The sequence below is a fragment of the Tenrec ecaudatus genome, chromosome 4 (genome assembly GCF_050624435.1).
Source record: "Tenrec ecaudatus isolate mTenEca1 chromosome 4, mTenEca1.hap1, whole genome shotgun sequence".
NCBI lineage: Eukaryota > Metazoa > Chordata > Mammalia > Afrosoricida > Tenrecidae > Tenrec > Tenrec ecaudatus.
The window spans coordinates 185,209,690-185,223,810 of NC_134533.1; the positions used below are offsets into that span (position 1 = coordinate 185,209,690).

Consider the following 14,121-nt stretch of genomic DNA (forward strand, 5'->3'; position numbering starts at 1 on the left):
CATTTTTAGGCTTGAATGGATCCTGCCAATTCGTCCTATCTAAGGACTATTTTTTCTCTTAATGAAATTAAGGAATTTTTTAACGGACTGAATTTTTCTAATGAGTTTGTTAATATCATACTGGTTTTTAAAATCATTTTATTAGGGGCTCATACAACTCTTATCGCAATCCATGCGTACATCAATTGTGTAAAGCACATTTGTACATTCATTGCCCTCATCATTCTCAAAACCTTTGCTCTCCACCTAAGCCCCTGGCATCAGCTCCTCATTTTTCCCCTTCCTCTCTGTTCCCCCCTACCTCATGAACCCTTGATAATTTATAAATTATTATTTTGTAATATCTTGCACTGTCCATCTCCCTTCACCCACCCCTCTGTTGTCCATCCCCCAGGGAGGAGGTCACATGGAGATTCTTGTAATCGGTTTCCCCCTTCCAACCCACCCGCCCTTAACACTCCCAGAATCGCCACTCACACCGTTGGTCCTGAAGGGATCATACGCCCTGGAGTCCCTGTGTTTCCAGCTCCCATCTGTACCAGTGTACATCCTCTGATCTAGCCAGATTTGTAAGGTAGCGTTGGGATCATGATAGTGGGTGGGGGACAGGAAGCATTTAGGAACTAGAGGAAAGTTGTATGTTTCATCATTGCTATACTGCACCCTGCCTGGATCGTCTCCTCCCTGCCACCCTTCCATAAGGGGATGTCCGATTGCCTACTGTTGGGCTTTGGGTCTCCACTCCACACTCCCCCTCATTCACAATGATAAGATTTTTTGTTCTGATACCTGATCCCTTTGACACCTCGTGATCGCACAGGCTGGTGTGCTTCTTCCATGTGGGCTTTGTTGCTTCTGAGCTAGATGGCCGCTTGTTTACCTTCATGCCTTTGAGACCCCAAAAGCTATATCTTTTGATAGCCAGACACCATCAGCTCTCTTCGCCACATTTACTTATACACCCATTTGTCTTCAGCGATAGTATCAGGGAGGGCAGCACACAATGATCTGATTTTTTTGTTCTTTGATGCCTGATAACTGATCACTTCGGCACCTCGTGAGCAAGTAGGTTGGTGTGCTTCTTCCATGTGGGCTTTGTTGCTTCTGAGCTAGATGGCCGCTTGTTTACTTTCAAGTCTTTAAAACCCCAGGCGCTATATCTTTTGATAGCCAGGCACCATTAGCTTTCTTCACATTTGCTTATGCACCCGCTTTGTCTACAGCAATTATGTCAGGAAGATGAGCATCATAGAATGCCAATTTAATAGAACAAAGTATTCTTGCACCGAGGGAGTACTTGAGTAGAGGCCCAATGTCCATCTGCTACTTTAACCTATACATATTTACACATAGATCTATTTCCACATCTTTACGTATAAATATATTTACATATGTACATGCCTGCATTTAGACCTTTATAAATGCCCTTTACCTCCTAGTTCTTTCCTCTCTTTCCTTTTACTTTCCTCTTGTCCCACTATCATGCTCACCCTTCATTTGGGTTCCAGTAATTCCTCTCGGTTGCATTACCCTTGGTCAATCCCTTCTTTTTGTTATGAATTTTTATCTTTGTTAAACATTTTTTCTCTTCCTACCAGGATTCCTTGCTTAATTTTGTTTAACCTGTCTTTTAGGGAGCTTTGATAGTGCAGTGATTAACTGCTCGGCTGCAAACCAAAAGGTTGGTGGTTTGGTACACACACACACTACCAGTGTGACTTTGTGGGGTCCAAGGCTTGATTATCTCCTCCTGTAAAGAATGCAGCCTAGAAAGCCTTATGGGGTAGTTCTTCTCAGCCCTGTGGGGTCACTGTAAGTTAACATCGACTCAGCAACACATGCCAATAACCTAGCTTTTTAAATTTTTTAATTGCCTTAAACTTTAATAAAGTAAAATTTCATTTTTCCCATTCATATCTAAATGTGAAAAAAATATTCCTTGGCACAACTTTCTTAGCCTTTTCTCACTGATGCAATTCTCCGTTTTCTTAAAGATTCTTAATAAAGCCCAAGTCCTTTGAAAACAATGATCAAGAGAACCACTTGGGAATAAAAAAAAAGTGTCATAATCTTCTGAACTAATCTATCTGCCTAGATTGATCTTTGTGGTCTTCATGGCCGTTGTGAAAATGTTTGATCTTTCTAAAAACTGTTCTTTTATGTGAGATAGCATACTCATAATCTCACTGCCAATGATTTGGGAAGAGGTATGCTTGAGTTTTGTTAAAAATCTGACATTGGCCTTAACCTTAAAATGATTATTTTCCACTGTACAAAAAGTATCCTTTGTGGAGGGGAGGTACCCTAATAAGACTAAGGCAAGTATCTTATTGAAGTATCTTATTGAGATAACCTGACTGCAGCCATCTACTGATGACAGAGAGATATGTAGAGAGGTTACATTTAACTGGAATGTTAGTGACAAAACTACTCAAATTATTCCTCCTATGTGGCATAATATCAGGATTTATTTGAAGTTGATGTTGATTAATGGTGTTAAATACAGTCTTTTTTAAAAGTGTGATATATTTTAAAATGAGGAATACTATAGGAAAAAAACTTTACATAGAACATAAAAAAGACAAAAGTAACAGAAATAGAAAGTGTTCCTGTATTAGAAAAGTCAATAATCTAAAGCTCCTTATATTAATGCATAATTAATACAACTCTAGTACAGGCCTGAAATCTGCATGGTCAGCAGTTCAAAACTACCAGCTGCTTCTCTGGAGAAAGACTGGACTTTCATCTCTTGTAAATAGTTAGTCTCAGACCCACAGAGGAGTCACTATGTCTACATCACCCTATAGCGATGAGATTGAGTTTTTTGAGTCCAAATTATAAATTTTTGTAACAGTGGACATGATAACTACAAAATTCATGTGGAAGAAAAAATGTACAAAACAGATATTACAACATATTAAAACAAATTATAAAATTCTAATCAAAATATTGTGATTATTGAATAGACAAGCATCAATGAAACAAAAAATTTCTAAAAGACATGTCTCCATGGAACACAATATTTAATAAAGTTAGCATTTTGAAGCCATTTTAAAGAACAAATGTCTACAAAACCTGTCCAAATATTGAATTGTTCATTAAAACAATTATATATATATTTACATATGTATATTCCTGAAGCTGGAAGAGGGGGCTTCCAAAAGTTTGTAAGAAAATGGAATGGAAATTAATTAATGGGTAATTGTCCCATGAACTTTTGGAAGGACCTCTTTTGTGGATGACGGAAGGAATTCTATAAAGGTGGGTAGAATACAGAGGACCTCTGTCTGTTATATGTCCATAAAAGTTATAAACTGAGAAAGAACAAAATGCCATTCTGATTTAATGTAAGCCAGAGAGCTCAGAATTCTTCATGAAAGGGTGCAAAAAACTCATTGCCATCCAGTTCCTCTCAACTCTTAGTGATCCCATAGGACAGAGTAGAACTCGGCCCACTCACGATGACCCCATAGGACAGAGTAGAACTCGGCCCACTCACGACAATCCCATAGGTCAGAGTAGAGCTGCCCTTTGGGTTTCTGAGACTTTGAGTCTTTCCAGGAGTACACAACCTTACCGTTCTCTGGAGCAGCTGGTGAATTGAAATTGCTGACCTTGTGCTTAGCTACTCAATGCGTAACCGTGGAAACGCCACCTTCAGAAATGTGCAGACCCTAGATATTGGGCGTCGTAATGTACGTGATGAGAGTGAATTTGGTTTTAAGTTGAGAAGATACTAAGAAACAATAGCTTCTCGTTTTGATGTTTAATAAAAATCCTATGATTTCTAGCTTTACCTTTAAAAATATTTATTTTATATATATATATACTATCACTCCATAATTTAATCACGTCAAGCAGATTTGTTCAATTGCTACCACGGTTTCCAAACATCCTTTTTGTCTTAGATTTACTCTCGTTTTCCCTTCCTGTACTACTGTTTAATAGCAAAGCCTCTGCATGTGTCTTCTTAGACTTCCTCCGTTGTTTTCCTTCCTCGTTGATAGTCACAGTCTTGAGTGTGGTCAAAATACACATTTTTGTTTGATAAAATGAATATAATATTGTATATCCTATTAAGTTTCTAGGGGTGCTATATATTGTGTAGACATAGTTGTGATTCAGTGTTTTTTAAGCTAAATATTGGCTGTTAGTTAAGCATTGGACTACAGACCACAAGGTTGATGGTTCAAACCCATCAGCCACTCCACAGGATAAAGATGAGACTGCATCGATAAAGATTTACAGTCTTGGAAACCTTACACTGGGTCACTCACTGCCCTGGGTCACCATCGCTGGACTAGATTGTACAGTTGACTCTCCTATAAAAATGCTGATGGTTATAACTATCTGATATTCTATAATATCTTTCTGTGATTTTATTTACTAGTATATAAACCCAATAGTAAGTTAAGTATAATCCTCTTTATATAATACCATCACATTTTATAAAATGAGGCATTTCCTTCATTCCCTTGTGCTTCAAGATCCACTCCAAACAGATGACAGTTTGCTGAAAGATCATTTTGCTCAGGTCACGTATGCATGATGGAGGTTAGATTATATAAAATGGTTCACACCCATCGGTCCTAAATGCACTGCCACATGCTGTTGTATTTTGTCCTGGTTCACGATGCATTATAATTTGCTCTTCATATTTGGGAAAATGTTTTAGATATCATACATTTTCATGTATTTCAGCCTCACGCTGAAGAGTAAAATATGTATCTTTTGCTTCAGAAATAGTTACTATTGCTTTGTGTCCGCTTTAGATCTTACTTGGTTCTGTTTTAACTTCTCAGGTACTTTGTTCAATGAGGAAGATTTTCTTTTGCTGGAGCTTTTGCATTGGTTTAAGGAAGAATTTTTTCACTGGGTGAATAACATCATGTGCAGTGAATGTGGTGGCCCCACTAGGTCTAGAGGTGACATGTTACTCCCCAATGCCGAGGAGCTGATTTGGGGTGCAAACAGAGTAGAAGACCATTACTGTGATGTGTGCCAATTCAGCAATCGATTCCCCAGGTGGGTACATGCTGAACAAGAAGTTTCATAGTAATCTCTTACTTAATACTTAGAAATGGGATTGTAATAATTTTTAGTTAAATGAACTTAATATTTGTTTTAATGTTTAGAAGTGTTTTCCTCTAGAGCAGGGTTGGCAGGCTATAAGCTGCAGGCTAAATCCAGCCCATCGCTTGTTTTTGTAAATAAGATTGTAGTGGCGTACAAACGTGATGATTCCTGTACATACTGCGGGTGATTGCGTTCCTGCTGCAGTTGCAGACTGGTGACAGAGACCAGTGTGACCCACCCAATCTAAAACAACTACCATTTTCCCTTTTGCAAGAAACGTGTCTTGTCTTCTCTAGATTATGGAGCACAGTTTTACTCTGAAACACAGCGTCTCCTTGAATCAGAATCTACTTGATGACAGTTAACTGGTTCACTCTAGAATGTAAATTAAGTATTATCATGTGTATTGATTAGGTTCTGACTCACAATGATGCTGTAGGCAGAGTAGAACTGTTCATACAATTTCTTAGGTTGACATTTTTCCCACGGAGCTACTGGAGGACTTGAACCACTAACCTTTTGACTAGCAGGCAAGCACTTAACCATTGCACTTCCAGGGAACCTGAGTAGTAGTATAGAAAATTTAACACTATAACTGTTTCTTTTATCTTTCAATACAGTTTTTAACCTTCAAAAATAATAATTCTGGTAACAATGCTATTAATTTTGGTAATGATTAAATATTATGCTCAAAATATATACCATAGATATAGTATAGAATAGTATGGTCATGTTAGTTTTAAAGACAAAAATATTTGAATTAAGTGGTTCCTTTACGAATCCCATAGTCTATCCTCATCTCCAAAATGCCCATCTCCAAATGGTAATCTCCAAAATGCCCTTCCCCCATCCCTATATTTTGAAGCCAAGAAATTTGACTTTTCCGATGAACTTAATCTTAAATTTACTTCTTACCTGATTTTCTTACATTGCGAATATTTGTAAAGTTTGATGATACAATCAGGCAAGAGAGGATGCCTGCTTTTTGAAATGCCTGAGTTTAAGGGTATAGACCACAGATTCCGTTCTACCACTAACAGCAGCCCTGGATTCTCAGAAGATATGATAGAACCTAATGTCCGATAATCAGCTAACACTGGTAAAAATTATCATTGGAGTAAAACTTAAGGAATGCTACAAATGTATTTCAAAAAATAACCTTCAAGTTAGCAGGTTCCTTTAAGTAGCTAAGAAGAATCAAACTTCAATCATTAGAAAGAAAGACTACCATTTTAAGTAACATTGAGGTAAACTACAACCGATGTGGGTGATTTTAGAAGCTTGTTCCATTGTGAGTGCAATCAGCTCCTCACGCGCTTACTGGGACAGTTCTAGTGCTCGCGGCCAGATTCCCAGGCAGGTCTCTGCTTCGAGGCCCCAGTTCACATGCCAGTCCTGCCCTCCCGGCCATTGCCCACACACGAAATCTGACCTAGTGGGTGGAGATGGCTTTTCTTTCTTAGGATTACAAACCTGCAAAGGAAGGACCAGTATCTAATTTACCTTTCTTTGTTTTTTCACACAACATTCTGCACTTGAATGAATAAGAAATTAAGAAATACCATTACTTGTGAGTAAAGATGATATATATTTTTACGTTCTTGATTTTGATCATGAGTCCAACCTCTTTTTTTCTTTGAACCAGGTATAATAACCCCGAGAAACTCTTGGAAACAAGATGTGGACGGTGTGGCGAGTGGGCCAATTGTTTCACACTGTGCTGCCGAGCTCTAGGGTTTGAAGCTCGCTATGTTTGGGATTACACAGGTACGTGGTGTGAGCAGAGAAGGGTAGGAAGGGTTTTGCACAGAGTTGCCATCGTTTTAGCCTTGCCAGTTGGAGCTTCCGTTTGCATGCTGCAGTACAACCGGAATATCAACCTCACAGGGTGTTTTTGTAGGAATCACAAGATTTCCCACCCATCTTTTTGCTAGGTACTTTGTATATAAACATTGTTTTATTAACAGTTTGCCGTGGCATTGGTAGTAATGTCATTACTATGTGAATAAGAACATGCATAGTAATGAGTTAGAGAGGTTTTTAAAGTAGGAATTAATATCAATGATTTAGTCAATTTAAATATTGCTCTATACAAATTATGTAGTAAAGGCCATGTGAAATTTCTATTGCCCTTATTTAGGACTGACTTGTGTTACCTATTTAGGAGCTTTGACAGCTTAGTGGTTAAGTAATGGGCTGCTAACTGCAAGATCAGCCGTTCAAAACTGCCAGCTTCTCCATGGGAGAACTTGAGAAAGGTTTGCAGTCTCAGAAACCCACAGGGCAGTTCTGCCCTGTTCTGTAGGGTCACTAACAGTCAGAAACGACTGTGTGGCAGTGGGTTTGGGTTCGGTTTTTTAGCTTGTGTTATCCGCATGGTTAAAAAAAAGTTCTTTTCGTCTTTCTTTGAGTTTTACTTGTGCTTATTATTTTGTTTCGTTATTTTTTAAGACACGGTATTAGCACTTTATAGTTAATGTTCTTTTAGTTAAAAATTTTTTTTTAACATTAAGTAGCCAGAGATCTTGTGTTGGACCGTCTGCTAATTATGAGTCTTTTTGTTTCTTTGTTTGTGTTTGTTTTGTATTTAATCATTTTATTGAGGAATCTTTCAGTTCTTATAACAATCTATACATCCATTGTGTCAGCACATTTGTACATATGTTGTCATCATCCTTTTCAAAACATTTTCTTTCTACTTGAGCCCTTGGAATCAACTCAATTTTTCTTCCCTTCCCCACCCTCATGAACCAATGATAAATTATAAATTATTATTATTTTCATATCTTATTCTAGCCACTATCTTCCTTCACCCATGTTTCTGTTGTTCATTACCCTGGGGGTGGGGGAGGCCTTATACATTGATCATTGCAATCAGGTTCCCCTCTCCCCGCACCTTCCCCCTACCCTCATGGTATCTCTACTTCCATTACTGTTGCTGAGGGGTTTATCTGTCCTGGGTTCCGTGTCTAGAGCTCTGATCTGTACCAGTGTACATGCGCTGGTCTAGCTGGATTTGTAAGGTAGAAGTGGGGTCATGATAGTGGAGAGTGAGGAGGAAGCATTAAAGAACTAGAGAAATGTCGTATGTTTCATTGGTGCTCTACTGCACCCTGGCTGGCTTGTTCCTTCTTTGTGAATCTTCTGTGAGGGAATGTCTGATTGTCTACAGATGGGCTTTGGGTCATCACTCTGCACTCTCACCCTCACCCTCGTTCGCATCAATATGATTGTTTGCTTTGGGCTTCTGAAGCCTGTACCTGACCCTGTGGACACCTCTTGATCACACAGGCTGGTGTGCTTCTTCCATGTCCACTTTGTTGCTTCTCAGCTAGATGGCCGTTTGTTTACCTTCAAACCTTTAAGACCCCAGACGCTATATCTTTTTAAGTGATTTCAAAAGTGCCATCAGCCTCCTCCACATTGTCAAACTAAGATGTTATTTGATGTGTACCTTTGAAGTTATAATGCATTTTACTTTAAATTAAACCTTAACTTGATTGCATTAAAAATACTTGGAAAAACAAGACTGGTATATTATTTTCAAGAATTTCAAAGAAGGAATCATTCTAGTACACAAGTGTCCTAGACTCTTGTTTACCACAAAATGTTGAATCTTATTAACTAAAATGTAGCATTTTAGAAATGATGTTGTTACGTGGCTCTAACCTTAGCAGTTTCTGTTGTAGCGTTATTGGAAATCATTCTGGTTTTGCAAACTTAACTTTTCTTTGTTTGTTCCGTTTGCCTTGTGTGTCTCATGAGCAGACCATGTCTGGACAGAAGTCTACTCTCCTTCCCAGCAGCGGTGGCTGCACTGCGACGCCTGCGAGAATGTCTGTGACAGACCACTGCTCTATGAAATCGGCTGGGGCAAGAAGATCTCCTATGTGATAGCTTTCTCCAAAGATGAGGTAGGCCGCAGAGGAGAGCAATGTTCCCAGGCATAAAACACACCATTTCTTTTTTCAGAACATCTTTGTGAAAATAGGCTTGACATGTACCGTACATACTCGTGTAGAAGCCGAGGGGTTTTCAGCCCACTCTTTAGTGCAGTTTTCATGGTGAAATTAGGGGCCTCGGCTGACATTCTGCTTGGCTTATACTCGAGTATGTATGGTAATTGCGCCTTTGTATTTAAAGTATACAATTCAGTGAGTCTTGACATTTGTGTATGCATATGTATTAGCCCTACAATCAAGATAGTGAGCGTTTATCCATCATCTTCTGAAATATCATGGTGTTTCTGTCTCATCCCTCTTCCTTGCCCTTCCCCACGTAACCACTGAAATTCTTTCTGTCATTATAGGTTAATTTGTGTCTCTATAACGTTTTCTATAAATTGGATCATAGACTATATAATCTTGGATGGAGGCAGGTTTGGGTGTCTTTCACTCAGCATAATTATTTTGAGATTTAGCCATGTGCTTGCATGTATCAATAGTATATTCCCTTTGTTATTGTTTTCTGAGTAGTATTCCACTGTCTGGGTATACCACAGTTGATTTATCCATTTAACTGTTGAAAGCAGCATTTAAGTAATGTAGCTGCTATGAACATTCATGTGCAAGTCTTTATATAGGCATGCACCTTTTTCTTCTTGCCTGAATTCCTAGGACCAGAATGACTAGGTCACGTGGTTGGTGTATGCTTAACTTCGTAAGAACTGTGAAACTGTTTCCAGAAACTATTGTGCACTTTCACTTGTTTTACCAGCAATGTGGAACAGCTCCCACTTTCTCCAGAGCCTCACTAACACTTAGGAAGGTCATATTTTTAAAATGTTAGCCATTCTACTAGATGTGCTGTGATATGTTACTGTGGTTTGCATTTCTTAATAAGAAAAGGGGGAGTGGCAGGCATGGTGGGAAATGATCAAGGGTAAGGTTGCTTAGAGAAGAGGTATACTCTAGCCCAAGTGGCGACGAAGCATGGTAGTAGGGCAGGAGGAAAGTCAAGGGAGATGGAGGAAAGAGCTAGGAGTCAAAGGGCATTCATGGAGGTCTAGACAAAGACATGTACATGCAACTATATATAGGAAAATGGGGAAATAGATCTATGTGTCTATATTTATAGGTCAAGTATTAAGGTGGCGGAAGGACCTTGGGCCTATACTCAAACACTCCCTCAATGCATGAATACCTTCTTTTATTAAATTGGAACTCTATGATGCTCACTCTCCTGACACAACGGCTGGAGCCAAAGTGGGTGAACAAGTAAATGTGGTGAAGAAAGCTGATGGTGCCCGGCTATCAAAAGAGATAGTGACTGGGGTCTTAAAGGCTTGAAGATAAACAAGCGGCCATCTAGCTCAGAAGCAACAAAGTCCACATGGAAGAACACACCAGCCTGTGTGATCGAGTGGTCCCAAAGGGATCAGTTACCAGGCATCAAAGAACAAAAAATCATATCATTGACTGCACACCTCCATGATAGGATCGCTGAAGACAAATGGGTGCATAAGCAAATGTGGTGAAGAAAGCTGATGGTGCCCGGCTATCAAAAGAGATAGTGTCTGGGGTCTTAAAGGCTTGAAGGTGAACAAGCGGCCATCTAGCTCAGAAGCAAAAAAGCCCACATGGAAGAAGCACACCGGCCAGTGCGATCACGAGGTGCCAAGGGACCAGGTATAAGGCATCATGCAAAAAAAAATACAACGATATAAGTGCGTGTATATATGTGTATATGTATATGTATATATATACCATATTAAATGAAGGGGGAAGTGCAGAGTGGAGACCCAAGGCCCAAGTGTCGGCCAATGGAGATCCCCTCATAGAGGGGTTTAGGAGAGGAGATGGGTTAATTAGGGTGCGAGGTAGTACCGATGAAGAACACAGCTTTCCCCCAGATCCTGGATGCTTCCTCCCCCCAACTACCATGATCCGAATTCTACCTTGCAGGACTGGATAGGGCAGAGGCTGTACACTGGTACATATGAGGGCTGGAGGTACAGGGAATCCAGGGTGGATGATACCTTCAGGACCAAGGGTGTGAGGGGCGATGCTGGGAGAGTGGAGGGTGAGTGGGTTGGAAGGGGGGAACTGATTACAAGGATCCACATGTGACCTCTTCCCTGGGAGAGGGACAGCAGAGAAGGGGGGAAGGGAGACTCCGGATAGGGCAAGATATGACAAAATAACGAGGTATAAATTACCAAGTGCACATGAGGGAGGGGGGAAAGGGGAGGGAGGGGGAAAAAAAAGAGGACCTGATGCAAGGGGCTTAAGTGGAGAGCAAATGCTTTGAGAATGATTGGGGCAGGGAATGTATGGATGTGCTTTATACAATTGATGTATGTATATGTATGGATGGTGATAAGAGTTGTATGGGTCCCTAATAAAATGTAAAAAAAGAAAAGAGGAGAAAAAAATGATTAGGGCAGGGACTGTACAGATGTGCTTTATACAATTGATGTATGTATATGTATGAACTGTGATAAGAATTGTATGAGCCCCTAATAAATTGTTAAAATTAAAAAAAAATTTTTTTTAAAGATTAAAAAAAAAAGAAAATGATTAGGGCAAAGAATGTACAGATGTGTTTTATACAATTGATGTATGTATATGTATGGATTGTGATAAGAGTTGTATGAGCCCCTAATAAAATGTTTTTTAATAAAATTTAAAAAAAAGAAATACTGAATATCTTTTTATGTGCTTCTTTGTCATATGTACTCTGCCATTTGTGTGTATTATATATACTTTTTGTTATATGTATTTGTTTATTTTTAAAATCATTTTATTGGGTGCTCGTACAACTCTTATCACAATCCATTCATACATACATTGTTTCAAGCATATTTGTACATATGTTGCCATCATCATTTTCAAAATATTTTCTTTCTACTTGAGCCCTTGGTATCAGTTTCTCATTTTACCCCCTCCCTCCCCCACCGTCCCTTCCTCAGGAACCCTTGATAATTTATAAATTATTATTATTTTTTCATGCCTTACACTGACTGATGTCCCCTTCACCCACCCCTGGGAGGGGATTATATGTAGATCATTGTGATTAGTTCCCCCATTCTCCTCCCACCTTTCCCTTTCCCTCCTGGTATGGCTACTCAATATTGGTCCTGAGGGGTTCATCTGTCCTGGATTCCCTGTGTTTACAGCTCTTATTGGTACCTGTGTACATGCTCTGGCCTAGCCAGATTTGTAGGTAGTATTGGGGTCAATGTAGTAGAGATGAGGCAGCATTAAAGAACTAGAGAAAAGTTGTATGTTTCATCGGTGCTACACTACACGCAGACTAGCTCCTCTCCTCCCCACGACCCTTCTCTATGGGGATGTCCAATAAGGCAGTTTTCTTACTGTTTCTGTTGTTTGTTTCTTTGTTGTTGAATTTTGAGAGTGCTTTACCTATTCTGGATAAAAGTCCTTTATCAGGTACATGCTCTGAAAAGATTGTCTCCCTCTCTGTGGCTGTCTTTTCATTCTCTTGACAATGGCTTTTAAAGAGAAGGTTTAAATTCTGATAAAGCCCAATTTATCCAATTTTTCTTATACAAAGTGTGCTTATTTGTGTCACATCTAGTGCATCTTTGCAGAGTTTAAAGTCAGAAATGTTTTCTCATGTGTTTTCTTCTAAAAGTTTTATAATTTTAGTTTTATATTTAAACCTGTGATCCATTGTCATTTCAAATTTGTATGGGGCAAGATGTGGATTATAGTTCATTTTTTTTGCATGTGAACATCCAATTTATTCTAGCAGCATCTGTTTAGAAAATTGTCCATTTTCCAAAGAATTGTCTTTGTACTTTTTTTAATAATATACATTTAATGCAATGAAAATGGTGGAAGTTCTTTTTTAATTTTATGAAATCAATTTTATAGATAAAAAGAAAAAGTTTATGTTCTGGATCTTTAAAATCTTTTCTTTTTTTTTTCTTGGGTCTATCCCTGTAAGAAAATGAATAAAGATAATATTCTCTTTCATTTCTTCCGCAGGTTTGAGAACTTGGGTTGGGGACAATATTTTAAAATTTGCATTTAAGAGCTGTATTCATTCTAGCGAATCTTAGTTATGTAGGAAAGAACGGTGGTAGCAGTCCTGTTCAGATGCGTGCTGTGATTTGTCTTGAGGTGGTGGATGTCACGTGGCGATACTCTTGTAAACATGAAGAGGTCATGTCTAGAAGAACTGAGGTTAAAGAGGACTTGCTTCGAGAAACCATCAATAGGCTGAATAAGCAGGTATGGAGTTAGTATTTGTCATTTTAAGAGAATATCTGAAGTTTTTAATACAATTAAGAACAACCAAATATTTAACTCACTGAATTTCTTAAAGTACTGTTATTCTTTTATAATAAAAGTACTTGAACATACTTCCAAATATCTTTCTGGGGACCCGGGTAGTAGGTAGCAGAGTGTTTATGCTTCGGGCTGATAACGACAAAGCCACCCAGCCACCCAGGGCTCCTCTGAAGAACTGGGCTTTCTACTCTGTCAAAAGTTACAGCCTGCAAACCTGTGGGAGCAGCTTCACCTGCCCGCAGGGTCAATGAGTCAGCCTCCCCTTGATGGCAGTGAAAGTGAGTGCTGGAGGGAAGGAGGGAAATGTCTTTTGAGTGTTTGCAAATCTGAGGACTCATTTTAAGTAACATCCTGAATTTTATTTATATTACTTTGGATTTATTGGCCTATCTTTTCTCAAAGGTTCATGAAAGAAATTTCAGTATATGTAATACATGTCTAAAAATGCCATTTTATTTATCAAAGTAGTTTCTTGATTATAGTGACACACTATATTCAAGTATGCATATCCGTGTTTGTGGGATTTCTAAAACTCAGCCCAGGAAATGGTTAAGATTGGCCATTTCTGAGAATAGAAACTAGGTGAATTTATTGTCAAAGGTGAAAAAGTAATGTTTTTTGTCTTATATTAAATTTATAAACTTAAATTGTTTTTATTACGTGCATGAGTTTACCCCGTAATTGAGGAAAAATGAACAAGTTTTGCCTCTGACAGACAATTTGAAAGGACAGATCATCTTACAGTGGCTGAGTTTATTCTAGGTGAGGTTTCGATGTGTTTTGGATT

General features: G+C 38.8%; 1 protein-coding gene across 2 annotated transcripts in view; it reads left to right on the plus strand.

Annotated features, from left to right (window-relative positions):
* Nucleotides 1-14,121, plus strand: part of NGLY1 (N-glycanase 1) — a 69,959-nt gene that overhangs the window by 38,184 nt on the left and 17,654 nt on the right. For both annotated transcript variants that reach the window (XM_075547142.1, XM_075547141.1), the window contains exons 5-8: nucleotides 4,803-5,025; nucleotides 6,722-6,843; nucleotides 8,845-8,990; nucleotides 13,164-13,274. In XM_075547142.1, the coding sequence (XP_075403257.1) occupies nucleotides 4,803-5,025; nucleotides 6,722-6,843; nucleotides 8,845-8,990; nucleotides 13,164-13,274 (602 nt within the window). The remainder of the gene's footprint in view (nucleotides 1-4,802; nucleotides 5,026-6,721; nucleotides 6,844-8,844; nucleotides 8,991-13,163; nucleotides 13,275-14,121) is intronic.